A 26194-nucleotide genomic window follows, 5' to 3' on the forward strand; every position below is an offset into this window, starting at 1 on the left:
GCTAATCCTTTTACAGGAGATGGAACATCACATCCCGACTTGCATCTAATCTATGTAGATGAAGTTTGTGGTTTATTTAAGCTTGCAGGTTTGCTTGAGGATGAGGTTAAGAAGAAGGTCTTCACCTTATCTTTGAGGGATAAAGAATTGACATGGTATAGGATATGTGTCGATACTGGATCATGGAACTACAACGATTGAAATTGGAATTTCATCAAAAGTTTTATCCTATGCATTTGGTACATCGTGATCGGAATTATTTCTATAATTTTTGGCCTCGTGATAGAGAAAGTATCGCTCAACCTTGGGGAGGCTTTAGTGAATGTTATATTCATGCCCCAACCATGAGCTCTCGAGAGAAATTATTATTCAGAACTTCAGAACCATATGCTCGACTTTCTCATGATAATCGCACCATGCTTGACACTTCTTGTACCGGTTCTTTTATGAAGAGAGATATTGACTTCAAATGTGATTTATTGGAAAGAATTAAACGCAACTCTGAATATTGGGAGTTTGATGAAGTTAAGGAGTCAGGTATGAATCTTAAGTTCGATTGCGTTAAATTCTTCGCTGAAACAAATACTTTTCATGATTTTAGCGCTAAACATGGACTTGACTCTGAGATAGTCGCTTCATTATGTGAATCATTTGCTGCTCATATTAATTTCCCTAAGGAGAAGTGGTTTAAATATCATCCTCCCATAGAAGTCAATGTAGTAAAACCCAATCCAGTTGAAGAGAAAGTCATTTCTTATAATGATTCTATTGTTCCTAGTACTTACATTGAGAAACCTCCTTTCCCTATTAGAATAAAGGATCATGCTAAAGCTTCAACTGTGATACGTAAGGGCTACATTAGAACACCTACACCCCCTGAGCAAATTAAAGTTGAACCTAGCATTGCTATTATTAAAGATCTCTTGGCCGATAATATTGATGGGCATATTATTCAATTCTGTGAAGATGCTACTAGAATTGCTAAACCTCATGCTAGAGACCAACATAAACCTGTTGTTGCCATGCCTGTTGTTTCTGTTAAGATAGAAGATCATTGTTATCATGGTTTATGTGACATGGGTGCTAGTGTTAGTGCAATACCTCGATCTTTATATAATGAAATTAAAGATGAGATTGCACCTGTCGAGATGGAATCTATTGATGTTACTATTCAACTAGCTAATAGAGATACTATCTGCCTTATGTGGTCTTGTGTGGTAAAACTAAGTATCCTACAGATTTTCTCGTTCTTGCTACCACGCAAGATAGCTTTTGTCCCATCATATTTGGTAGACCTTTCCTCAATACTGTTAATGCTCAGATTAATTGTGAGAAACAAACTGTTACTGTTGGCTTTGAAGGTGTGCCACGTGAATTTAATTTTTCCAAGTTTGGTAGACAACCTCATGAAAAAGAATTGTCTAGTAAGGATGAAATTATTGCTCTAGCTTCTATTGTTGTGCCTCCTACTAATCCTTTAGAGCAATACTTGCTTGAACATGAAATTGATATGCATATGGATGAAAGGAATGAGATAGATAGAGTTATCTTTGAACAACATCCTATCCTTAAGAATAATTTGCCTGTTGAATTACTTGGAGATCCACCTCCACCAAAGGGTGATCCTGTGTTTGAACTTAAACAATTACCTGATACTCTTAAGTATGCTTATCTTGATGAAAAAGAGATATATCATGTTATTATTAGTGCTAACCTTTCAGAGCATGAAGAAAAGAAATTATTGAAAACTCTGAGGAAGCACCGTGCTGCTATTGGATATACTCTTGATGATCTTAAGGGCATTAGTCCCACTCTATGCCAGCATAAAATTAAAACTGATCCTGATTCCAAACCAGTTGCCGATCATCAACGAAGATTAAATCCTAAGATGAAAGAGGTGGTAAGAAAACAAATACTAAAGCTCCTGGAAGCAGGTATTATCTATCCAGCTGCTCATAGTGATTGGGTAAGTCCGGTGCATTGTGTCCCTAAGAGGGAATGTATTACTGTTGTACCTAATGATAAAGATGAATTGATCCCACAAAGAATTGTTACTGGCTATAGGATGGTAATTGATTTTAGGAAATTAAGTAAAGCTACTAACAAAGATCATTACCCTTTACCTTTTATGGATCAAATGCTAGAAAGATTTTCTAAACATATACACTTTTGCTTTCTAGATGGTTATTCTGGTTTCTCCCAAATACCTGTTGCACAATCTGATTAGGAGAAAACCACTTTTACTTGCCCTTTCGGTACCTTTGCTTATAGACGTATGCCTTTTGGTTTATGTAATGCAATGCTACCTTTGACAGATGTATGATGGCTATATTCTCTGACTTTTGTGAAAAGATTGTTGAGGTTTTCATGGATGATTTCTCCATTTACGGATCTTCTTTTGATGATTGCTTGAGCAACTTTGATCGAGTTTTGCAGAGATGTAAAGATACTAACCTTGTCTTGAATTGGGAGAAGTGCCACTTTATGGTAAATGAAGGCATCGTCTTAGGGCACAAAAATTTGAAAGAGGTATTGAAGTCGATAAGGCTAAAGTTGATGCGATCGAGAAAATGCCATGCCCTACTGACATTAAAGGTATAAGAAGTTTCCTTGGTCATGCTAGTTTCTATAGAAGGTTCATTAAAGACTTCTCTCAGATTTCTAGGCCTCTCACCAATCTCTTGCAAAAAGATATTCCACTTGTTTTTATGATGATTGTGAAGAAGCATTTGAAATACTTAAGAAGGCCTTGATAACTGCACCTATTGTTCAACCACCTGATTGGAACCAACCATTTTGAAATTATGTGTGACGCTAGTGATTTTGCTGTTGGTGTTGTTCTAGGACAAAGAGTTGATAAGAAATTAAATGTTATTCACTATGCTAGTAAAACTCTAGACAGTGCCCAAAGAAACTATGCTACTACTGAAAAAGAATTTTTAGCAGTTGTGTTTGCATGTGATAAGTTCAGATCTTATATTGTTGATTCCAAAGTTACTATTCACACTCATCATGCTCCTATTAAATACCTCATGGAAAAGAAAGATGCTAAACCTAGACTTATTAGATGGGTTATCTTGCTACAAGAATTTGATTTGCATATTGTTGATAGGAAGGGTGCAGAGAACCCCGTAGCATATAACTTGTCTAGGTTAGAGATTGTTCTTGATGACCCACAACCTATTGAAGATAGCTTTCCTGATGAACAATTGAATGTCATCAATGCTTCATGCAGTACACCATGCTATGCTGATTATACTAATTATATTGTTGCTAAATATATACCACCTAGTTTCACATACCAGCAAAAGAAAAGGTTATTTTATGATTTGAGACATTACTTTTGGGACCTTTGTAAAGAAGGAGTTGATGGTGTTATTAGACGTTGTGTACCTGAGCATGAACAGGGACAGATCCTACATAAGTGTCACTCCGAGGCTTACGGAGGACACCATGCGGGAGATAGAACTGCACACAAGGTATTGCAATCCGGTTTTTATTAGCCTACTCTCTTCAAGGATGCTCATAAGTTTGTCTTGTCTTGTGATGAATGTCAAAGAATAGGTAATATCAGTAAACGTCAAGAAATGCCTATGAATTATTCACTTGTTATTGAACCATTTGATGTTTGGGCTTTTGATTATATAGGACCTTTTTCAAAGTCCAACGGGTATACTCATATTTTAGTTGCTGTTGCTTACGTTACTAAGTGGGTAGAAGCTATTCCAACTAGTAGTGCTGATCATAACACCTCTATCAAGATGCTTAGAGAAGTCATTTTCCCCAGATTTGGAGTCCCTAGATATTTAATGACTGATGGTGGTTCACATTTTATTCATGGTGCTTTCCGTAAAATGGTTGCTAAGTATGATGTGAACCATAGAATTGCATCTCCTTATCATCCTCAGTCTAGTGGTCAAGTAGAGTTAAGTAATAGAGAAATTAAATTAATTCTGCAAAAGAATGTTAATATGTCTAGAAAGAATTGGTCTAAGAAACTTGATGATGCATTGTGGGCTTATAGAACTGCTTATAAGAATCCCATGGGCATGCCTCCGTATAAAATGGTTTATGGTAAAGCATGTCATTTACCTCTTGAGCTAGAGCATAAGGCTTATTTGGCAATCAAAGAGCTCAACTTTGATTTCAAACTTGCTGGTGAGAAGAGGTTATTTGATATTAGCTCATTTGATGAATGGAGAACTCAGGCATATGAAAATGCCAAGTTGTTTAAAGAAAAAGTTAAGAGGTGGCATGATAAAAGGATACAAAAACGTGAGTTCAATGTAGGTGATTATGTCTTGCTATACAATTCTCGTTTAAGATTTTTAGCAGGCAAACTTCTCTCAAAATAGGAAGGACCTTTCATTGGTGAGGAAGTATATCGTTCCGGTGCCATCAAAATCAACAACGCGGAAGGTAATTTTCCGAGAGTTGTAAATGGGCAAAGAATCAAGCATTATATCTCAGGTACTCCCATAAATGTTGAAAGCAATATTATTAATACCATAACTCCGGAGGAGTACATAAGGGATATTTACCAGCTTGTTTCAGACTCCAAGAACGAAGAGGTATGTGATACGGTAAGTAAACCGACTCGAAAACTTTCCAGCATGCTTAGTGGTAATTAAAAAGAAAACCCAAAAAGATTTCCCGTTCTTATTTTGCTTGTTGGGAGTTTTCCCGTGTAAATAGTTTCCTTTTTCTTTGGGTCGAGGTAGAAGACCATGATTAAAATGATTAGTGGCTCTCATATGCATTATTGTTTATCCGTCAAAGAGCCATATTACTTTGTCTTCTCCTCTGAATTTGCTTGCAGATTCCAGCTTAGTCCAATGCACGAACATTCTTATTATTATTCACATCATTCGGTCGTGCAAGTGAAAGGCAATAAACGATATATGATGAAGTGACTGAGCCTGGAAAGGCTGGTATGAACTCGACCTATTTTGTTATTGTAAATATGACTAGCTCATCGTTCCTAATTCAGCATTGTTATGAGAGAAACATGTTTGCAATGACAACTTAGAGATCATAGTTTCTCATGCCATGCTTAATTAGCTAGGAGCTTATAATGGTTTGTCTTGGATGCCAACATGAATTTCAAGATGATTATGATGTAGTATGATAGGATGGTATCCTCCTTTGAATGATTCAAGTGGATTGACTTGGCACATGTTCACGCATGCAGTTGAAACAAAATCAACATAGCCTCTACGATATTCATGTTTATGGTGATTTATATCCTACTCATGCTTGCACTCAACATTGGTTAATTTCAATGCATATTGATGACTATTGTCGCTCTCTAGTTGGCCGCTTACGAGTCTTTTGCTAGCCTTGACTTGTACTAAGCGGGAATACTGCTTGTGCATCCACTTGCATAAACCCAAAGTTGTTCCGTATGAGTCCACCATACCTACCTTTATGCGGTATCTACCTGTCGTTCCAAGTAAATTTGCATGTGCCACTCTCTAAATCTTCAAATAATAATCTGTTTTGTATGCCCGAATCGCTCATGTGGTGACAAGGGGCGGTCAGTATCTTCCATGCTAGGCGTGTTATCCTCGATACATGTTTATTCACTATCACTCACGAGAAAGGGGCCGGTAATCAGAATGCCCAGTTCCATGCTCAAATCAAATCAAAAATATAATTGCAAACAAAACTACCCCTCGATTGTTGTTGTTATGGATGGCACCCGAGTATTCGGCTAGTCGTGGAGTGTGATTGATCGGTGGTGGGGGAGGCAAAACTTTACTATTCTGTTTGGGAACCGCCTATAATACGTGTAGCATGGAAAATGGTGAAAACTCTTGGTCATCGCGTTGACAATGAAAGCATGCCACCCAAAATTATTTATCTCTGTTTTAAAAGCTTGAGCTCTCGCACCTCTGCAAATCAATGTTTCCCTCTGTGAAGGACCTATCTATTTACATTACTGTTGAGTCATCCTCTTCTTTTAAAAGGCACCAATTAGAGAGCACCTCCATCATTTTTATGCTTTGCTATTAATTGATATTGAGTATGACTGTGACTGGATCTTCTTTGCCATGACTTACAATGTTCAGTCAGCCCTTGGTCTTTGAAGGTGTTGTGCATTTATGTTTTGCGGTCTCAGAAAGGGCTAGTGAGATACCATCTATTCATATTGTATCATGATTGTTTTGATTGAAGTGTTGACGTTTGAAACTTATTATTATTGCTCGCTAGTTGATTATGCCATTGATATGAGTACACCATGAGACCTAAATATTATTGCTTATGTGGTTAGCTTATGATCTTGCTGAAAATCCGAATATGAGTTAGACATAATTACAAAAACAAGATCAAACAGAGTTCGTAAAAGTTTTTATTTTGTCTCTTTCAGTTTGTCAACTGGATTGCTTGAGGACAAGCAAGGCTTTAAGCTTGGGGGAGTTGATACGTCTCCATCGTATCTACTTTTCCAAACTCTTTTGCCATAGTTTTGGACTCTAATTTGCATGATTTGAATGAAACTAACCCGGACTGACGCTGTTTTCTGCAGAATTGCCATGGTGCTGTTTTTGTGCAGAAATAGAAGTTCTGGGAATGACGTGGAAACTTACGAGGATTTTTTGTGGAATATATAAAAAATACTGGTGCAAGAATTACCCGAAGACACGGAGCCAGGGGACCACGAGCCCAGGAGGCGCCCCCCTAGAGCACGCCTGGTAGGCTCGTGGGGCCCACGTGGCTCCGCAACCTCCAACTCCAACTCTATATAGTCTCTCTCGCCCAGAAAAAATCAAGAGAGAGTTTTCGGGAAGAAACGCCGCCGCCACGAGGCGGAACTTGAGCAGAACCAATTAGAGCTCCGGCATGGCCATCCTGCCGGGGAAACTTCCCTCCCGGAGGGGGAAATCATCGTCATCACCAACACTCCTCTCATTGGAGGGGACTCATCTCCATCAACATCTTCATCAGCACCATCTCATCTCCAAACCCTAGTTCATATCTTGTACCAAATCTCCGTCTTGCGACTCCGATTGGTATTTGTAAGGTTGCTAGTAGTGTTAATTACTCCTTGTAGTTGATGCTAGTTGGTTTACTCGGTGGAAGATCATATGTTCAGATCCTTGATGCTATTCAATACCTCTCTAATCATGAACAATATTATGCTTTGTGAGTAGTTACGTTTGTTCCTGAGGACATGTGATAAGTCTTGCTATAAGTAGTCATGTGAATTTGGTATTCGTTCGATATTTTTGGTGCGTTGTATGTTGTTTTTCCTATAGTGTTGTTATGTCAACGTCGACTACATAACACTTCACCATTATTTGGGCCAAGAGGAAGGCATTGGGAAGTAATATGTAGATGATGGGTTGCTAGAGTGACAGAATCTTAAACCCAAGTTTATGCGTTCATTCGCAAGGGGCTGGTTTGGGTCCACTAGTTTAATGCTATGGTTAGACTTTGTCTTAATTCTTCTTTCGTAGTTGCGGATGCTTGCGAGAGGGGTTAATCATAAGTGGGATGTTTGTCCAAGTAAGTACAGCACCCAAGAACCGGTCCACCCACATATCAAACTATCAAAGTAGCGAACGTGAATCATATGAACATGATGAAAACTAGCTTGAGAGAAATTCCCATGTGTCCTCGGGAGCACTTTACCTTATATAAGAGTTCGTCCAGGCTTGTCCCTTGCTACAAAAGGGATTGGGCCATCTTTCTGCACCATTGTTACTATTGTTACTTGCTACCCGTTACAAATTATTAAATCACACAACGATCTGTTACCGATAATTTCAGTGCTTGCAGAGAATACCTTGCTGAAAACCACTTGTCATTTCCTTCTGCTCCTCGTTGGGTTCGACACTCTTACCTATCAAAAGGACTACGATAGATCCCCTATACTTGTGGGTCATCAGATAGCTTGAGAAGGTGTTTAGGAAGCACAACAGATCATCCAACGGTGGAGTCTAATATCTGATCGATCCTTGGTACTGGGAAGTGGTCCTTGGGGCAGGTCTTGTTGAGGCCGGTGCAATCGATGCACATACGCTTGCCTCGTGCATATTGGCTACGACAACGGGGTTGGGAGTCTAGTATGGGTGGAGTACCTCGCGAATGACTCTGATGTCTTGCAGTTTGTCGACATCCCGAACGACAAACTATTGCTTCTCGGCCACTTGGAGCCACACGTTTTGCTTGACAGGGCACGCGCTTGGGCACACTGCTAAGTTGCCTCGATGACCTCTATTGGTACATCGGGCATGTCTGAGGCACTGCAAGCAAACATATCAGCATTCGCCCAGAGGAAGGCGACGAGCGCAGCCTCCTGTTCGGGGGAAAGACCACTCTCGATGGTGAGGAAGGGCCTTGCACCGCTCCCATCCAACGATACTTTTTGGTCTCGGCCCGCTCTAGGGAGAATAGGATCTTTTTCCTCGCGGGCACAGGCTCGGCAAGCTCAGGGGCACCATCCTTGGCTGGGCATACGGTGGTGGCTGCCCTATAGGCATGCGTGACGGGCTACGTCACATCCCTCTCTTGACAGCAGATGCCAAGGGTGTTATTGCAGTCGGGCATCTTGACGAGGCCGTAGGCATAATGGATCGCCGCCATGAACTTGGAGAGCACTCAGTAGCCCAAGATGGCATTGGAAGGCAGACCGATGTGAGCCACGTCGAAGACGACGAATTATGTATGGTAGTTCTTGTGGGCGTTTAAGGTGACGTGGAGGCGCACCTGCCCCAGGGGTAGGGTCGAGGTGCGGGTAACGCCCAAGAAACTCCTAGTGGGCTCCAAGGTATCATAGGACACCTGGAGCGCCTCAAAAGTCTCCACCGAGAGCATGTTGAGTCATGCGCTGCTACGTCAACAAAAGTCATTCCCCGGCAGTGGTTCCAGAGATCCTTCTGTCGTCTCTTGAGCTTGTGTTGGTTTTTCCCTTGAAGAGGAAAGGGTGATGCAACACAGGAGCACTAAGTATTTCCCTCAGTTTGAGAACCAAGATATCAATCCAGTAGGAGAATCTTGTCAAGTCTAGAGTACCTCCACAAACACAAAGAGCTTGCACCCAACGCTATAAAGGGGTTGTCAATCCCTTCAAGATTGTTTGCAAAGTGAGATCTGAAGGCGGAAAGTGCAACGAAGTAAAAAGTGTAAGGCTGAAAATATGGTGTGGAGTAGACCCGGGGGCCATAGTGTTCACTAGAGGCTTCTCTCAAAATAGCAAATATCTCGGTGGGCAAACAAATTACTGTCGAGCAATTGATAGAACCGCGCAAAGTCATGACGATATCTAAGGCAATGATCATACATATAGGCATCACGTCCGAGACAAGTAGACCGATACTTTCAGCATCTACTACTATTACTGCACACATCAACCGCTATCCAGCATGCATCTAGTGTATCGAGTTCATGACGAACAGAGTAACCCCTTAAGCAAGATGACATGATGTAGAGGGATAATCTCAAACCAATGATGAAAACCCCATCATTTTACCCTTGATGGCAACAACATGATGCGTGCCTCGCTACCCCTTCTGTCACTGGGTGAGGTCGCCGCACGGTATGAACCCAAAACCAAGCACTTCTCCCATTGCAAGAATCATAGATCTAGTTGGCCAAACAAAACCCACAAATCGAAGAGAATTACAAGGATATGAAATCATGCATAAGAGAGATCAGAAGAAACTCAAATAAGATTCATAGATAATCTGATCATAAATCCACAATTCACCGGATCTCGACAAACACACCGCAAAAGAAGATTACATCGGATAGATCTCCATGAAGATCATGGAGAACTTTGTATTGAAGATCCAAGAGAGAGAAGAAGCCATTTAGTTACTAGCTATGGACCCGTAGGTCTATGGTGAACTACTCACGCATCATCGGAGAGGTCATGGTGTTGATGAAGAAGCCCTCTGTATCCTAATCCCCCCTCCGGCAGGGCACCAGAACGTGCCCCAGATGGGATCTTGCGGAGACAGAAGCTTGCGGCGACGGAAAAATAGTTTCGATGATCTCCTATTTTTTTGTGGAATTTTGGGGGATATATAGGCGCAAAACCTAGGTCAAAGGAGGGCCAGGGGGCCCACAAGCCTGAGGGCCGCGGCCTCCCCACTGGCCGCGGGGTGGGGCTTGTGGGGCCCCTGGGGGGCCCTGCCTTGGCTCTCAAGTCTCCTGATCTTCTTCCGTTACGAAAAAAATCTTTTCGGGGATTTTATTCCATTTGGACTCCGTTTCAAATTATCCTCTGAAAGGGGTCAAAAACATGGAAAAAACTGGAACTGGCACTTGGCACTGAGTTAATAAGTTAGTCCCAAAAAATATATAAAAGGCATGCAAAACATCCAAAGTTTGACAAGATAATAGCATGAAACCATAAAAAAATATAGATACGTTGGAGACGTATCATGCGCCACCATCAATGAGCGTCTTGTAGACAACCACCCTGCTGATAGTGGGAGTTCACAACACAGGGACATCACCCACAAACCGAGTGGACTTCGGCTGATCGTTGACGTCAAAGACTACAGGGGACCCGGACCACTTGAGGTGGCCGCCGGACTTGGGCACCGGAAAGGTCGCGCTTACCTCACACGAGAAGTGCTTGAGGTAGCGGCCAGACGTGGGGGGGGTGCGTACCTCCTAGGATGTAGGCAATACCACGGGGCACTTGGGAGCCCCCACTAGTGAACACACCCCTAGTCGGAGCCGCGTAGCCCCCACGACTAATTGTGGCAGCGTCGCGGGGGATGCGACGGACGATTCTTCGATGGTTGGTAACATCGTGTGGCACGGACGAACCACATGCCATCCTCGAGGTGTTGGGTTCTACCGTAGGCGCATCGCATGCAAATTAAAAATTTCCTACACGAAGAACAACCAAGAACATGCTACGGAGGTGGATCACAGATTGTTACCACTAGACGCGTAATGCCATGCAACGGAAGTAGATGTGGCAATGCGTCCATGTGGTCTGTCTCCTCCTTGTCCGGGCTCCCTCGAATAGTCGGTCGTTGGATCCCTCTCCCGTGAACAACTGATCGTCGGATCCCACGTACATGTTCGCTAGAGCGGCACAGGTGCACTGCCACTAACGGTATCCGCACATGCGGGAGGAACACCATGCGATGGACTGCTAGGTCCAGATCACATATTTGGTGGCGGTGAGTGGAGGTGGGGAGGTGCAACACATGCATAGCCCTAATGACAGCCGAAACGATCAACTGATTAAGTGTGTTGCACCTCCACTATATATAGGCTCCCGGCGCAGGCTCAACTCTTGGGCCTCGCACGGACCCTAAAGCCCACGTGTTTGATCCCTTAATCGCACGACCCCTTAAGTTCTAGTTCACTTGGTTGCGTGTCACGCCACGTCCGACTCAGCTAGTCGATAGAACTCTCTAGCAAGACATGTCCACTCCAAGTGTCCGATGAAGCTAGTTAGGTGAACTTGTGCTTCATACTTCTGTTCCCTTTGCCACACTATATACGTTGTTGTGCTCAAGCCGACATGGTCATCCTTGTTGCCGCATGACCTCTTTCTCGTCCCGATGAAAGTGACCAATATGCAGATTATCTCATAATCATCATCGCATGGCCATGCTTATCCAGGTTAGATCCCCCGAGGGGCCAAGAGTATACCTCTCCTGATCGGAGGGGCAAATCCCATCTTTCTTGACCCCATCTCGCAATATGGGCCTGGACAAGCCTGAAACCTACCTTTGTAACTACCCAGTCACGAAGTAGCATTTGGTCGGCCCAAAGCAAGACTGTCGGCATCCTAAGTATATGGCCAGCTCAGGTCTTAGGACATAGAACGTATGTTGCACTAGAGACTCACAATTAACCTATCACTGCGTCTCATAGTTGGGTCTGTCCAACTCAGACCTTAAATCGACTCAGATCCGACCATGTCAAATCCAACCAGATCTTTCTGAGTCCATATTATCTGGCTAGCATCCAATGCTACATGGTTAGTGAGACCGAACCATCCACCGTATCATATGGTAGTCTAGTTGCTTGCGTGTCCACACAACATTTTCGACTAGGGCCATTTGGGACAGTTATCATACAATGTGTAGTCTCACAAACAAGTCACGTACTTGTTAATAGACATCATTAATAATGTCCAGGGACTATCTTTATTCATAAACACATAGGAAATATCATCATACATGATTGCCTCTAGGGCATATCTCCACCACGAGGTACATGTCGCACGACACCGTCCGACTGCGCCATGGCTTAGAGGAAGAGGGGGAACGGTGTGCCTGGACCGCACGGAGGGGGGAGTCGGGGGAGAAGGGGGGAGGGGGCTGTTCACCGCATGCGGAGGAGATGAGCTCAGTGATGCGCTTGAGACACACGTCATGACCGTCCCTAGAGGGATGATGGCACAACACCTCGTCCCTAGCATGAGCAGTGCGGCGCGTGGAGCAGGAGGGCTGGGACTTACGGGGGAGGAGGCGGCGGAGGAGTAGCCAAGCATCTGCTTGTCCACCGACGATGGACGGAGGAGGCCACCTGCTCCCCCATAGGCACAGTGACGATGCGAGGTCGCCATCCCAGGGCACCTCGGACGGCGAGCGTAGTGCGGTCCCCGGCGGCAGCTCGGCGCATAGTGCGCCCCCAGTGAGCGGTGGCGTCGTCCATGGCAAGGTTGACGTCGAGGTTAAAGGAGTGAAGATGACAAGTCCCACTACCTAGAGTGCAAAATGTCAGAGTATTGGTTCTACCAAGAACTTCTCTAAGAACCCAGGGTCGAACACTTGGGGCTTTTGCTTGGAAACCTACAACCTAACGGCAACCACAATGAGACATCGACGAGCACACTCACTCTTCATTGTACAAGATGGGGATGCGCGAGCTACCCATGTTCGGGCACCGTGCTGTGTAATACCATACTCCTGCTTGTGTTGGATTACAATAGAGGGTTTGAGATGTAAGTACCCAAGGTGTGGAGGAGAAATGGTTTGATCCCCATACATGGAAGCAGCTTTTCCCCTTTTTTATTGACTTGGCCCTCTTCCCCCAAGTTATGAGCAGGAAAGGGTCGCCACAATGCGGCAAATCAAAGGGGGATACGCGCCCGTGCCTAGCCTGACCAAAGGCAGTCTCTTCCTGATAAAGTGGTCACCGCTGACGCGCTGGTGGGCTCGACGATGACCTCCACCTTGGTGAGCTGGACCGTCCTAGCCCTCTTACACAAAAAGGGAAATGCTTTGGGACTCGCTTTGGGGAGGCAGACATCACTGCTCCCTCATCACAAGAAGGAGAACTGGCCCTGGTCATCGCCCATTCGTCCATATCCTGACCGCGAGACGTAACCCACATCACGGGCACACAGTCTCGCAACTAGCGCCACACGCCAAGCCTCGCGGAGTGGCCTCGCGAGGCTCTTCGATACTTGATGGATTTTCTAGGATTAGCCCGATAGTGAAAGGCCTTAAGAGGAAAGCGCCCCGAGAGGTGGCTTCTTGTGGAGCACCCATGGACTAGCCATCCTCCACAGGCCAGCCAAAGTGTCGCCTCCTGGGTGTAAAGCAGACGGGCCGTGGTACCCTTGTTTCCACTAAGCCGACATGAGCCCTAGCCGAACATGATTCATGATGGTAAGGTTTCGGGAATGCAAAGCCTGAGTAAAGGTGTCGCGGGGTGCATGAGAATGCAACACAATGTTGTAGATGTGTGCAAACAAAGACGACCATCTAGGCCCGTCACGTACCTTCATGTGAGTGTGTTGGCTGTTGAGTTTCCCTAGCCGGAAAAGAAGGACATGGGAAATGATCATTGTTTTCCGTTGTTGGTGATTGATACTTCAATTTTGCATTATGGGATGTTAATACACATTATGGTACAATACTTATGTCTTTTCTCTCTTATTTTACAAGATTTACATGAAGAGGGAGAATCTCGGCAGATGGAATTCTGGACTAGAAAAGGAGCAAATATTAGAGACCTATTCTGCACAGCTCCAAAAATCCTGAAAAGTTATGGAGAATTGTTTTGGAATATATAAAAAATAATGAGAGAAAGAAATACCGGAGGGGACCCACCAGGAGGTCACAAGCCACGGGGGCGCGACCTACCCCCCTGGTCGTGCCCTATAGGCTTGTGGGGCCCCTGGCAGGCCTCCGGTGTCCATCTTCAGCTATATGAAGGGTTTTGACCTGGAAAAAATAATATAAAACCTTTCGGAACGAGGCGCCGCCGTCTCGAGGCGGAACATCGACAGAACCAATCTAGAGCCCGACGGAGCTATTCCGGCTGGGGAAACTTCCCACCCGGAGGGGGAAATCGAAGCCATCGTCATCACGAACGATCCTCTCATCGGGAGGGGGTCAATCTCCATCAACATCTTCATCAGCACCATATCCTCTCCAAACCCTAGTTCATCTCTTGTATCCGATCTTTGTCTCAAAACCTCAGATTGGCACATGTGGGTTGCTAGTAGTGTTGATTAATCCTTGTAGTTGATGCTAGTTAGTTTATTTGGTGGAAGATTATATGTTCAGATCCTTAATGATTATTAATACTCCTCTAATTATGAACATTAATATGCTTTGTCAGTAGTTACTTTTGTTCCTGAGGACATGGGATAAGTCTTGTTATAAATAATCATGTGAATTTGGTATTCGTTCGATATTTTGATAAGATGTATGTTCTCTCTCCTCTAATGGTGTCATTTAAACGTCGACTACATGACACTTCACCATTATTTGGGCCTAGGGGAAGGCATTTGGAAGTAATAAGTAGGATGGGTTGCTAGAGTGACACAAGCTTAAACCCTAGTTTATGCGGTTCTTCGTAAGGGGTTGATTTGGATCCATATGTTTCATGCTATGGTTAGATTTATCTTAATTATTATTTCGTAGTTGTGGATTCTTGTGAGAGAGTTAAATCATAAGTGGGATATTTAACAAATTAAGGGCATCACCCAAGCACTGGTCCACCCACATATCAAATTATCAAAGTAGCGAACGTGAATCATATGAGCATGATGAAAACTAGCTTGACATAAATTCCCATGTGTCCCCGGGAGCGCTTTTATTTATATAAGAGTTTGTACAGGCTTGTCCTTTGCTAGAAAAAGGATTGTGCCACCTTGCTGCACCATTGTTTCATTTGTTACTTGCTACCCGTTACGAATTACCTTATCACAAAACTATCTGTCATCGATAATTTCAATGCTTGCAGAGAATGCCTTACTGAAAACCGCTTGTCATTTCCTTCTGCTCCTCGTTGGGTTCGACACTCTTACTTATCGAAACGACTACGATAGATCCCCTACACTTGTGGGTCATCAGTGATCACACAAGGAAAATACAAACTCATTACGAACATAATCGATGGTAGACTATTCATAAGAAATATCCTTCAAACAGTTCACTTAACTTCCATTTTTGGTTTCAAATAGTTTTCTTGGCTTCCTAACAATTGGTCTGTACGCCAATTGGTGCAACTGGCCATCTAGGCTTTTTGATAGATCGACTGGGTCGCGAGCCGTTAGATATTGTAGTTGAGTGTTGCCCTCCACTGTTGAAACACTTGTCATGGTGCAAAAATAATTGCAACATTGTACATGTTGCAGAATGTTTTGCAACTCGGGTTACAATTTCTTTATTGCAACAAATGTTTTTTACAGTTTTTTCCCAACAAAGTTCTTTTTGCACTTTTTTTGCAACAAAGGTGTTCTTGCAGTTTTTTGTAATGAAGGTCTTGTTGCAGAATCTCGCCGTGTTGTAATGCTTAGCATGGTCATGTGCCATGGAATGCGTCCATCAAGTAATGACCACCAGAGACAGCAAAGCATCGCCCAGGAAAGTCGGAAAATAGGAAGTTATGGTCATGGCCTCGAGCGGAATCTTGATTTTTTTGGGGGAAGGGGGAAGGGTGTCGTAGGAAAAGAAAAGAGGAGCAAGGGAAGGGTAGTAGCTTTCCTCGTGGTGAATGACATTTGTTGCCCTGCGACGGTGGCGAGCACGGGTGCATGCATGGCATGGGCGAGCAACTCCCAAGGCGGAGCTAATTTGTTACAAAGGGGATTCGAGGAGATAAGCATGTCATAAGGTATGAGACTGAGGCGTGATGTTACAGTCAACGTGATCCTTGGACCCAAATGACACGCAGAGGATGAAGCATTATTATCTACGTTTATCATGTGTGATCAATCTATATGGCCAAATATATTGTTTGCACTCAATATTCATGATAATGCACTATCGATGGTAGGCTAAAAATCATGGCCCATCAATAGGAAACAAATTTTAATGAAGGGTTGAAGTGTTTGTCACCGATAAATTTGGCCCAATGCGACACCCAAAGCCCACTTTGCTTTGGTATCATATAAAAATGTTTCAACCCTAACCTACTATCTCGCACCCCGTCCCTTTCTCTCTATCTCTCTCTAACGGCGGCGGCGGATATCCTCCTCTCCCTTCATCGATCCCTTGCTCTCCAATCTCGATCTGACACCCTCCATCTTCTCGATCCTTCCTCCTTCGACACGCTCTCGAGAGCCAGGCGGCGACAAGCGCCACCGATACACGGCCTCCACTCCATCCTCCTTCCACAATCTCTCGAGCAGCACAGAGCAAAAATCGGTACCAGCACACGACGGTGCACCACCTCCATCTCCATCTTGACCGAAGGATGCTTAAGGTAATTTAGACATGTCCATTAATATTGTGAAATCGTATGTTAGTATTACCTTTATAGTAAAAGATATACTTTGCCAAGGTTAACAAGATGCACATTGTTTCCATTATTTTGGGCACTATTTTCCAATTTTAGTAACCAATTGATGCAATATAAAGGAGACTGTAAGCTTGATAATATGTATCCTTTTTAGAGTAGAATTATTTTGACTCTACACTATATGTAATTCGCTCGTAGCTATTGATTTTTAGCAAATATGTGGCCTTGCGATGTTGATTGTAGTATCTATACTAATATGTTGTTTTTGTTTCCCAGATTGCCTAGACTGCTGGTACAATTTGCATTATTGGTATGTATTTATGTAATTTGAGTTCATGATTGATGTAATTCCTTTATATGGTTTATAATTTTTATCATTATTTCTTATTTATTAAACTGCTATCAACTACATATGAATCCCAAGTGTGTAGGGTGTTATGACTTTCATTGCAATATTATGTATTTCGCAATTTCACTTAATATATGTTGTAGTGCTAGCTGATAGCAGTTGGTTGTAGATGTGTTATTTATTCAAGGTGTGAGTACAATTAGTTATGTGCTAATTTCATATCACACTTTAGACTTTTGCACTCACAACGACTTAGTTTATTATACGTGCAATTTTCCGTGCGAGATTATTGCATAAATTTGTATTCTTCTCATGTGTCCCATGATTTTTTTTTCCATAAATATCATGGAATATTTGCAGTTAATTATTTGTACCAAACATTTTTATTCAAACTAACAAGTTGTAGAATATTTCAATAGTTTTTGCACTATCAACTTTTAGAAATAGTACTAACCCTTAGATGCAATGTAAAAAATTATAGTATGTCATATATGTATTCTTTTAGAGTAGTTTTGTTTGGTAATTTTTATTTATATCTATTTGTTAGTTCTATTAGAAGTCTGCTAAGTGGAAAGGTGGCATTGTCATTATGTGTGCTTATGTGAGTGTAAAATTGTGTATCTTTTTAGGGGGCTGTGAATAGACGATTAAAAAGAACCTTGTGTAACTACACATTCAAATCTACATTTGTATATACATTGTTGAATATAGACTGCGTTGAAATAAAGGTAGGGAAATAGAATCACAATCAAAAGAATTTATCCAATTTTTGGATTTTTGCGACAATCCTATGGCCTAGACCAATCTACCAGTTTGGTCTTGGCATACCTATTACACCATATCCTAGGATAGGTAGTCCATGGAAGTCACTAAGTGTTGATATTCACACAAAATATGCAATATCTGGGGTGCTTCACACACTTCTTGGCTTCTCCACACTAAGTTGAGCACTTCTAAGCACCCAGCGTATGTAGGAGGCATGTGTTCGCGTCTTTTCTAGAAAATTCTCTATTTAAAGTAAACGAATATTGGACTTGGATTAGTGAAGGATCCCTCGATTGTGCTTAAGAATAACCTCCTCCACTATTAACTCCCATAGGGTAGATATTTTGGTTTCATGGGAAGAGAGTTTAAAAGACAAGAATGGAACTCATGGATGAGAAGCTTTGTCTTTCTTGGCAACAGTTAGCTTGAAAACTTGGGCTCGCGGATGTGAGTTTCTATGACTAGAAGGCTTGGAACAAGGAGGGAGTAGGATGGGTATATATAGGTTGAACCCAAACACTAAGTCTTACACATCTTTTACATAGATTAGAGGTTCCTTATAGGTTAGGGATTAGTTTCAAACAATGCCAAAGGTGGCACTTTGTAGTAAGATCGGAGGGTCAAACCAAGTCCGATAAGAATTGGCATTAGTTTACTAATGAAACACACTCAATGTCTCTCAACCAACATTATGAACATCCCCTTTAAGATTTAAGGGTTGTAACAAGTATGAGTTGTAGAGTCCGTATTGAAGATATGTTTTTTGGACAATTCATTAGTCATAGCCCTCGAATAACAAAGGGTCTGAAGGGATTCCAAATGGAGGTTTCGGAAAAGATAAACATAGAGAGGTCTGACTGGCTCTTGTGGGGGATTTCTAAAAGTTACGAATGTTTGAGATTGAACACTAAGTAAGAAACATGTTCTTACCACCAGGTCCAATATCCCCTATTGATAGAATTGCCATACATATAACACATAGTGATCACAAAAGGCTCGGGTCCTTAATTTCCCAATGCTTTGGCAAATATTTGGGGGGGGGTCGATATCCATATTCCAATTAGCATCATTGGGACTAAAGTTGGTCAACACATTAAACTTTTTTTATCACGAATCATCAAAACCCACTATGGGGCCTAGATGTAATTAGAGAGAGAGCATCATGCATCCATGTACCTTGTGGCACTTTGAGGTAATGTCATATGATGTGATGAAAATTGTTACAAATCAAGCTTTCTATGCTCCTCTAATTCTTCTAGACATGTGTGTGAAATAAATTGTTATACAAACATTTGTACTCCCTAGGTGGGTTTTGGTGTAAGTGACAAAAGAATTGCTGACCAGTCATGATTTAAGTATATGTACATGGCGTTAGTCCTAAAGTTGGTAAGAAAACATAGCCAACAACCCACAATTCTAGAAGATAGAAGAAAGTTGGCATATTTAAATTATGTATATTTTCCCTTGTCTTCATCCTTAGGTAAGCCACACTATTAATAGGGCTCTCACGATGAATATAGAGTGGAGCCACGTTCTCGTCAAATAGCCCATAATAATATCCTAAGGTCGCATGAATTGTTGTGCAAAACACCAAGAGAACTCCATGTATGGTTTTTCCTGCATGGACCTAAGTCTGTGCCTAGATCGTGGCGTGATTATATAGAGCAGCCAAAATACACACCTGCCTCTTAAATGTCCTATGACTAAGATCATTATCTTCTTTTGTAATACAAAATATGTCCCAAAGTTGGGTCAGTAACCCGGAGTGCTCAAAGTCTCACACCGGAGGTTATGGGGTGAGTATATGGGCTGCCAAAATTTCTCCCTCATTTTGGAGTGGAATTTCACTGAGATCAATAACTTTTGATCTCTACAGGAGTATGTAGGAGTTAAGTCTGGGATCTATGTAGGCCAAAGGGTCACTCTAGAGGTTCCGTGATAAACTTTCAGGGCATGTCTAGTTCGCCCAACGGGCAGGATTTCGATGTGCATATATATGTCCCATCTTATTCCTTACGGCTTATCCTTTTCAACTTGAGCTAAGTTACTTTATCTCACTTCCTCCATTATTTCAAAGTTTGGAATCTTGAATACCTACACATCCCTTTGTCAAACTCGTCATTCCTTTGAAGGGAAAGATATAGGATCCCGCAATCCATGTTTCCACCGAAGGTAATTGGATTCCTTGTTGAGTTTATCAGGGATTTGTTTCTCTTGGAGGTTCGAGACTCGTAGGCGGTAGGAGTTTCTGGACAAAAAACAACTTGTGAGTTACCCCTCCATTTGGAAAGGTTTGTAGGTGCTGAGTGCATTTCACATCATCTTTTGCTTAGTATTTTGGCACCATGGAGTTAGGCTTTTCTATACTTTACTACAGTCGTTCACCCCTTTTTGTCTCGTGTCACCAGGACCTCTAGAATTTTTAGTTGTGGAGAATTCTCAATAAAAAAAAATCTTTATTTGGTTACGAAATTGTTGATTGGACGTCGTATCAACCTTCCATTCGAAGTGAGGAACACACACGAGAACCTGCACTTTCTGTGGAGGTTCCAAGAAAGAAGACAATCGACAATACGTTCACATGCGCTCATACCATGTGCATCTGCCATCACCTGATCAACTATTTCTCCCTCATGTAAATAGGATCCAGAAGAGGATGAACAAACAGACTTCACCATATGAAATAGTACCGTAAACCTCACCTTCACAAGGGATGGAGAGGTGGAATCAGCAAAAGTGCATCCTCCATGCCATCAAATCGAGCACGGAGGGCATGACATCAAGACCCACTGCCTTCATCACTAGACTCGTCATCATCGACTCTATCAACCAACTTGTTGTAATGCTTGAACTCACTAAGGATTCATATGTGCAATATGTTAGTCATTCATTCGTAATACATATGGATATCGTGTTCATGTCGTGTGCCCCTATATCTGAGTAGTTTACCTAGTTCTTGGGGATATGGAGGAACTCAAGTATTTATATGAACTGGATGAACTAATATATTTGAAATGTGATATAGTTTTGGTACTTACATGAACTAAATGCCTCCGATGTTGCCTCTACCCTCTGTACTTAGACTCTCTGTATCGTTCTCCTTCTGATCACACGTGGCTCGCCTCCGCCCTTGAAACTCTTAGCTTCATTGTTGGAAAGGGCCTTGGATATCCACCCGCCACACACTCCTTCATAGTCGACTACGACCGCCAAGTTAGGGCCTTTCACCATGGATTTTGTTAACCAACACTAGGAAGTCTAATCACTTGTCTTTTTAGGGAAGGATAAAATCTCCTTTAGGAAGATGCACAAAGATTATGAGCCTGCTAGTAGATATTGCAAAAACTAGTATGACAGGCCTATCTACACAGGTTCAACCAATGAGGAAAGTGAGTGTGAGCAGGGCATTAATGGTGATGGGTAGACCACTACTCCAGATCATCAGCATGAGATGCGCCTCAAAAAATATATTTATTTATCACGTTAGTGTGTTTGTAGTTGTGGTTGATTCTGAACTATCTGTTTTCATATTTGTGATGGTTGAATTTGGCCTGTGTGAAACTATGTTAATGCATGATACTATGCATTCTCACGAGCTTATGATTTGGTTATTTGTTATGGTTTCTTATGCTCATTTGATTTTTGAGGCTACAAACCTCATCTTTTAATTGTTCATTTTTCCTAGCTACCAAGATTGTGACTGGAAGCCCATCAATGGAAGATCAAGATGGGGACCTTCATATTCCACCTATTACTGATGCATGTAAATACAAGCGTGCAAATATAGAATGCCAGGTATTTTCCTAATCTTGTACTCTCATGTAGAAACTAGTATCATGAAGTTAGTATGATTATATTACTTTTGCACAAAGCTATTATCAACTAATATTTACTCTATGTTGTTTATTGCTAGTACCAGGAAGGCACTGTCGATTACGCTGAGAGACTTCAACCATACATTTGTCATTGGTGTTTCAAAGAAGGTGGTATGTGTAAGCAAAACAATAGCATGTCATCATTCTTCAAAATGAAGATTGTAGACGACAGTAACCCTTATAGACTGGTAAATAATAAGAACTTTTCAAAGGTAATCATACATTGGTTTCAATTAAGTTTTGTTCACTATGTTATCTTACATTATTTTAACCGTTGTAGGTCATTCCATGTTGGGTGCGTGACAGGGTTCATGCTCTCGGTGTTTCATCAATTAAAATCAAGTCTATAACACAAACCATACATCATGTTGGTTTGTACAAAGACAAATACAAACGTCTATTTGCTAATGGAGCTTGGCCCGAGTTTATTGCTGAGAATGGTATCTGTGTTGGGGATGAACTCTATTTCTTATTCCAAAACAATGAACCTCATTTAATCCTTCAATATATAGGTCAAAATAAACGATGCAAGATGGACAAAGGTAATATTTACATAGAAAACCCAATATATTTACTTCCTCAAAGTTTGGGTGCCTATTAATCTGTCTATTTTTTGTCTCCTAGGATATAATACAGGCGAGCGAGTGTGTCCTTCAGTTATTCATGATACCCCCGTTCAACGACTTTGTCGGGTTGCAACTGAAAGAGTTGTAGCTATCCAAGATGTTGAACAACCTGTGCATGAACGTGAGGTACAATCTCAAGAGGAAGAGCATGCAGTTGCGGCCAGAGATGATGATGCTCATCCTCTCGTTAGTTTCAGTTTGCATTTGACTCCTTCGCACATGAACTCTATGCTTGTAAGTTGAAACTTTAGCAAGTTGTTTGTTTTAAACATGGGTACTTTTTAACTTGTGACTACATTTAGTTTGGATTTAATTGCATAACATGTTTTTAGATTTGTACTTGTAATAACTTAATTTAGTTCCTCATACCTAGAATTTTTCATGATATTTATTGTATATTTTTTGCATTTATGCCACAAGCCACAAGCTTATTTACCCCTCACGGTTGAAATTTTAAACTTATAGTAGTACTTAAATATGATTGTTACTTATTGATGCATATTTTGTGCTCATAATTTGATTATTTCAGAGAATTTCCAAGGTGTGGGCTAACAGATTGGAAGTTCCTGAGAGTGGTGAAGTGGACCTGATCATGGATAGTCCACATGTTACAGTTCCGGCACGATACAGGGTTTTAAATTCTCAATCCCGTCGTGATGGACGTCTCGCGGTAACAAGTGGTTGGAAGGAATTTGTCGGGCGATCTGGACTACAAGAGGATGGAACTGTCAAGGTCGACATCTCTCGAGTGAATGGAAAGTTGACATTCTGCTTTGTCACTTGTGATAGTCCTTGACCCAACTCCGAATGATTTATCCTACTCGGGTTGTAGGATGTGTGTATTAGGAAATTGTATGTATAGTAATTTAAGTGCCTTTGGCTATCTCCATTTATGTCATGTACTAAACTTCTAAATTCACTTTTGGATGTTAGTTTCATGTACTCAACTTGAATGTTGTGTTTGTCTTGGCACATGTTATATTATGCTACTACTTGGATGTGTGTGCATCTTCGGTAGTTTCTTATGTTTAAATTTAATTCTAGTTCACTGGTGTTACTTGTGATCTGCGTTGGGTTTTTCCTCAAAGAGAGGGGATAATGTAGCACAATATAGATAAGTATTTCCCTTAGTGAGAACCAAGGTTATTGAACCAATAGTAGTATCACACAACCACCGTCTTCAGCGCCTATGCACAAAACAACAAACACTTTCTCCCAACACTGGCAAGAGGTTGTCAATCCCCTTGGACTCGTTACTTGCAAGCAAATGAGTAGTTTAGATGATAGTTGGATAATTATAAAGTGAAAAATAAATAATAGCGTTTGTAAACATATAAGTGAATAGACACGGGGGCCATGGTGTTCTCTAGTGGCTTCTCTCTCGAAGAAGGCATACGGTGGTTAAACAAATTACTGTTGGGCAATTGATAGAAAAGCACATAGGTACACAATATTTATTCATGACAATGATCATGTGTATATAGGCATCACGTCCATAATCAAGTAGACCGACTCCTGCCTACATCTACTACTATTACTCCACCCATCTACCGCTATCTTGCATGCATCTAGAATATTAAGTAAAACAGAGTAATGATAACAATGACCTGATGTAGACAAAGTAAACTAAGAATCAACCCCATCATTTTATCCATAGTGGAAGCAATACAAATACATCTCTTGTCCTCTACTTTGTCACTAGGATATAGAGCACCACAAGATTGAACCCTCTACTTTCTCACTGGGTTGGGTCACCACATGGCGGCTCACATGTGGAATGCCAGATAGGCAGAGACGTGAAGGGACGAGGCCGGCGAGACGGCTTAACCTATAAGCCCCCCAACGGCCCAATACCCGAAGATGGTAACTCAAGGCCCAAGAGGTGGAATGCCTCCCAGAATTTTCTTGCTCAGGAGGCAAGGCGAGTTAGAACCATACCCGGTCATAAATCGTATCATGACTCGGACCCTTGTAAGCCCACAGTCTCGACCTGTATATAAAGGCGAGCCCCTGATGCCAAAAAAGGGGGACAATCGATTAATAGATAGGTCAATCGAATCATCTCCCTTGTAATTGATCTCCAAGCAACACACACAAATAAGGACGTATCATGAGGGGACAAACCTAGGTAAACCATGTCTCTCGATTCTGATGAACCACAAAAAGCTAACCACCTAGCTGCCATGGCATCACGTCTAAGTCGTCACACATGGACATCTATCGTGACAAAACCACGACAGTTGGCGCCCACCATGGGTCCTACGCACGGTGGTTTCAAGTTCTTGAAGGGATCTGTCCCAGGGCTCAGGGGATACACCGTTGACAGGATGACAAAATGCCACCATGGAAAAATCTACATTGATGATGCGGGATCGGGTCCCGAGGCCGAATCGATCGAGTATGGGTACCGGGTTACCTTCGGCAAGATTCATGTCTTCATCGGCAATATCGGAAGGTCGGTACCCGAGCCACACAACTAAACCGACATCATCGAGTCAGCTCGGCACGCACAACCCGTCCCTCATCAAGCCATCCAAAAGCAAGACACATGACGATGATCTACCCAGGTTCACATCCCTCCGATGAGGTAAAACCTCGAGTCCTACCGGTGTGACTATAGGTGATCACAGTACAATGGTTCTCCTCGAGTTGTTCATGAGGGAGGAGAGGGAGCTCTCGCTACCGGCCTCGCTACCTCTCTGGTGTTCTACGTTGGGGGTTTTGTAGATCGAGTGTTCGCCAGCCCCTCTCTCGGGGGCTGGGGTTTGGCTTTATAGTCTAACCGGAAGCATACAGTAGTAGGGGAAAAGAGGGGGTGGGGCCCGATTGTCAACCTCTCTGGCTAGCTGAGGGGGCCGCTGGCTGTCGAGTCTTATCCACCGGGGGGGGCCACCGGCCAAGTGCGACAACAGTCCGCTCGCTAGCCGTCGGTGAGTAGGTAGGGGTAAGCATGGCTACACGGCCGTCTCGCTCGGTTAGCCACCTAAGCGGCGGCTGGCATTGTAGCCTCGCTGACCCTTGCATCATTACGCACGTGGCCACGCCGATCTTGTGTGCGCGTACTGTGGCCATGAGCGCCTTTGCATCAGGGGTCGGATCTTGTCATCGCACGCTAGTACGGAAGGATGGGGCGGGGGTTGACCAGCCGGTTGCTGCTGGCCAGCTAGACGGGGCTGGCTATTGCTAGTCGGCTGGCAGAGTCACGACCGAACGGGCCGGCTGCCGCTAGCCGGCTCAAGGAGCTAGCCGGCCCTCAAATGTCTTGGAGAAGGGTTTCCTCTGCTTTGGTATACACATGGGCATTACCCCATCACAACTCAAGGAAGTTAGCTTTCTTACCCTCTTGACCCGGCGCGATGCCACAAATACATGGATCACTTGGGGGCTTCCAACTCATCGAGTTTAGCTTTGTTATACTCTTGACTTGGCGCAATGCCACATTTATGGTTAAACCTGCCTGTTTGCAAGATGCTTCTCGAAACTAGGTGACCTCGTGTACTCTCGTTAAGTCAATCCTTTGGGACCCTTACCTTATCCAGGTTAATACACGTATGTGTCACGTGAGAGCCGACAAAACAGAAAGCGAGGATACTCCATGGCCTTATGAGCCGCCTTCTTTGAAACTTGGTTAAACCCGCATGTTTGCAAGGTGCTACTCCGACCTTGTCTACTCTCAATAAGTCATATCCGAACTTATCTGGTTAAAACATCGATTGGGTCATGTGAGGGCCAGCTTAGAAAAAGCGAGGATAACCAGTGGCTATCATACTAGTTTCATTTAAGTAAGATTTGAGCTTCAAAAGCCGACTTATAATTCATTCCATAGAAATATGGAGATATTATTTATTCACAAACTTCTTTCTGACTTGTAATCGCCAGGTCAAGGAAGTTTTCGGGTT

The 26194-nt window shown here is 42.7% G+C and overlaps 1 protein-coding gene across 3 annotated transcripts; it reads left to right on the forward strand.

Annotated features, from left to right (window-relative positions):
- Nucleotides 1-16374: 16374 nt before the first annotated feature.
- Nucleotides 16375-23219, forward strand: LOC123397474. Of its 3 annotated transcripts, XM_045092003.1 has the most exons (9): nucleotides 16375-16644; nucleotides 16957-16990; nucleotides 20438-20633; nucleotides 21480-21589; nucleotides 21708-21857; nucleotides 21950-22109; nucleotides 22182-22211; nucleotides 22294-22529; nucleotides 22825-23219. In XM_045092003.1, the coding sequence occupies exons 4-9, from the start codon at nucleotides 21509-21511 to the stop codon at nucleotides 23089-23091; spliced, it is 924 nt and encodes a 307-aa protein (XP_044947938.1). In that variant the 5' UTR covers nucleotides 16375-16644; nucleotides 16957-16990; nucleotides 20438-20633; nucleotides 21480-21508; the 3' UTR covers nucleotides 23092-23219. The 3 variants fall into 3 exon arrangements, with proteins under 3 accessions (XP_044947938.1, XP_044947936.1, XP_044947937.1); XM_045092001.1 differs by having other exon boundaries at nucleotides 21950-22211; nucleotides 22825-23218; XM_045092002.1 differs by lacking the exon at nucleotides 20438-20633 and having other exon boundaries at nucleotides 21950-22211; nucleotides 22825-23218.
- The last annotated feature ends 2975 nt before the right edge of the window (nucleotides 23220-26194 follow it).

This window comes from Hordeum vulgare, chromosome 5H, assembly GCF_904849725.1.
Source record: "Hordeum vulgare subsp. vulgare chromosome 5H, MorexV3_pseudomolecules_assembly, whole genome shotgun sequence".
Lineage (NCBI taxonomy): Eukaryota > Viridiplantae > Streptophyta > Magnoliopsida > Poales > Poaceae > Hordeum > Hordeum vulgare.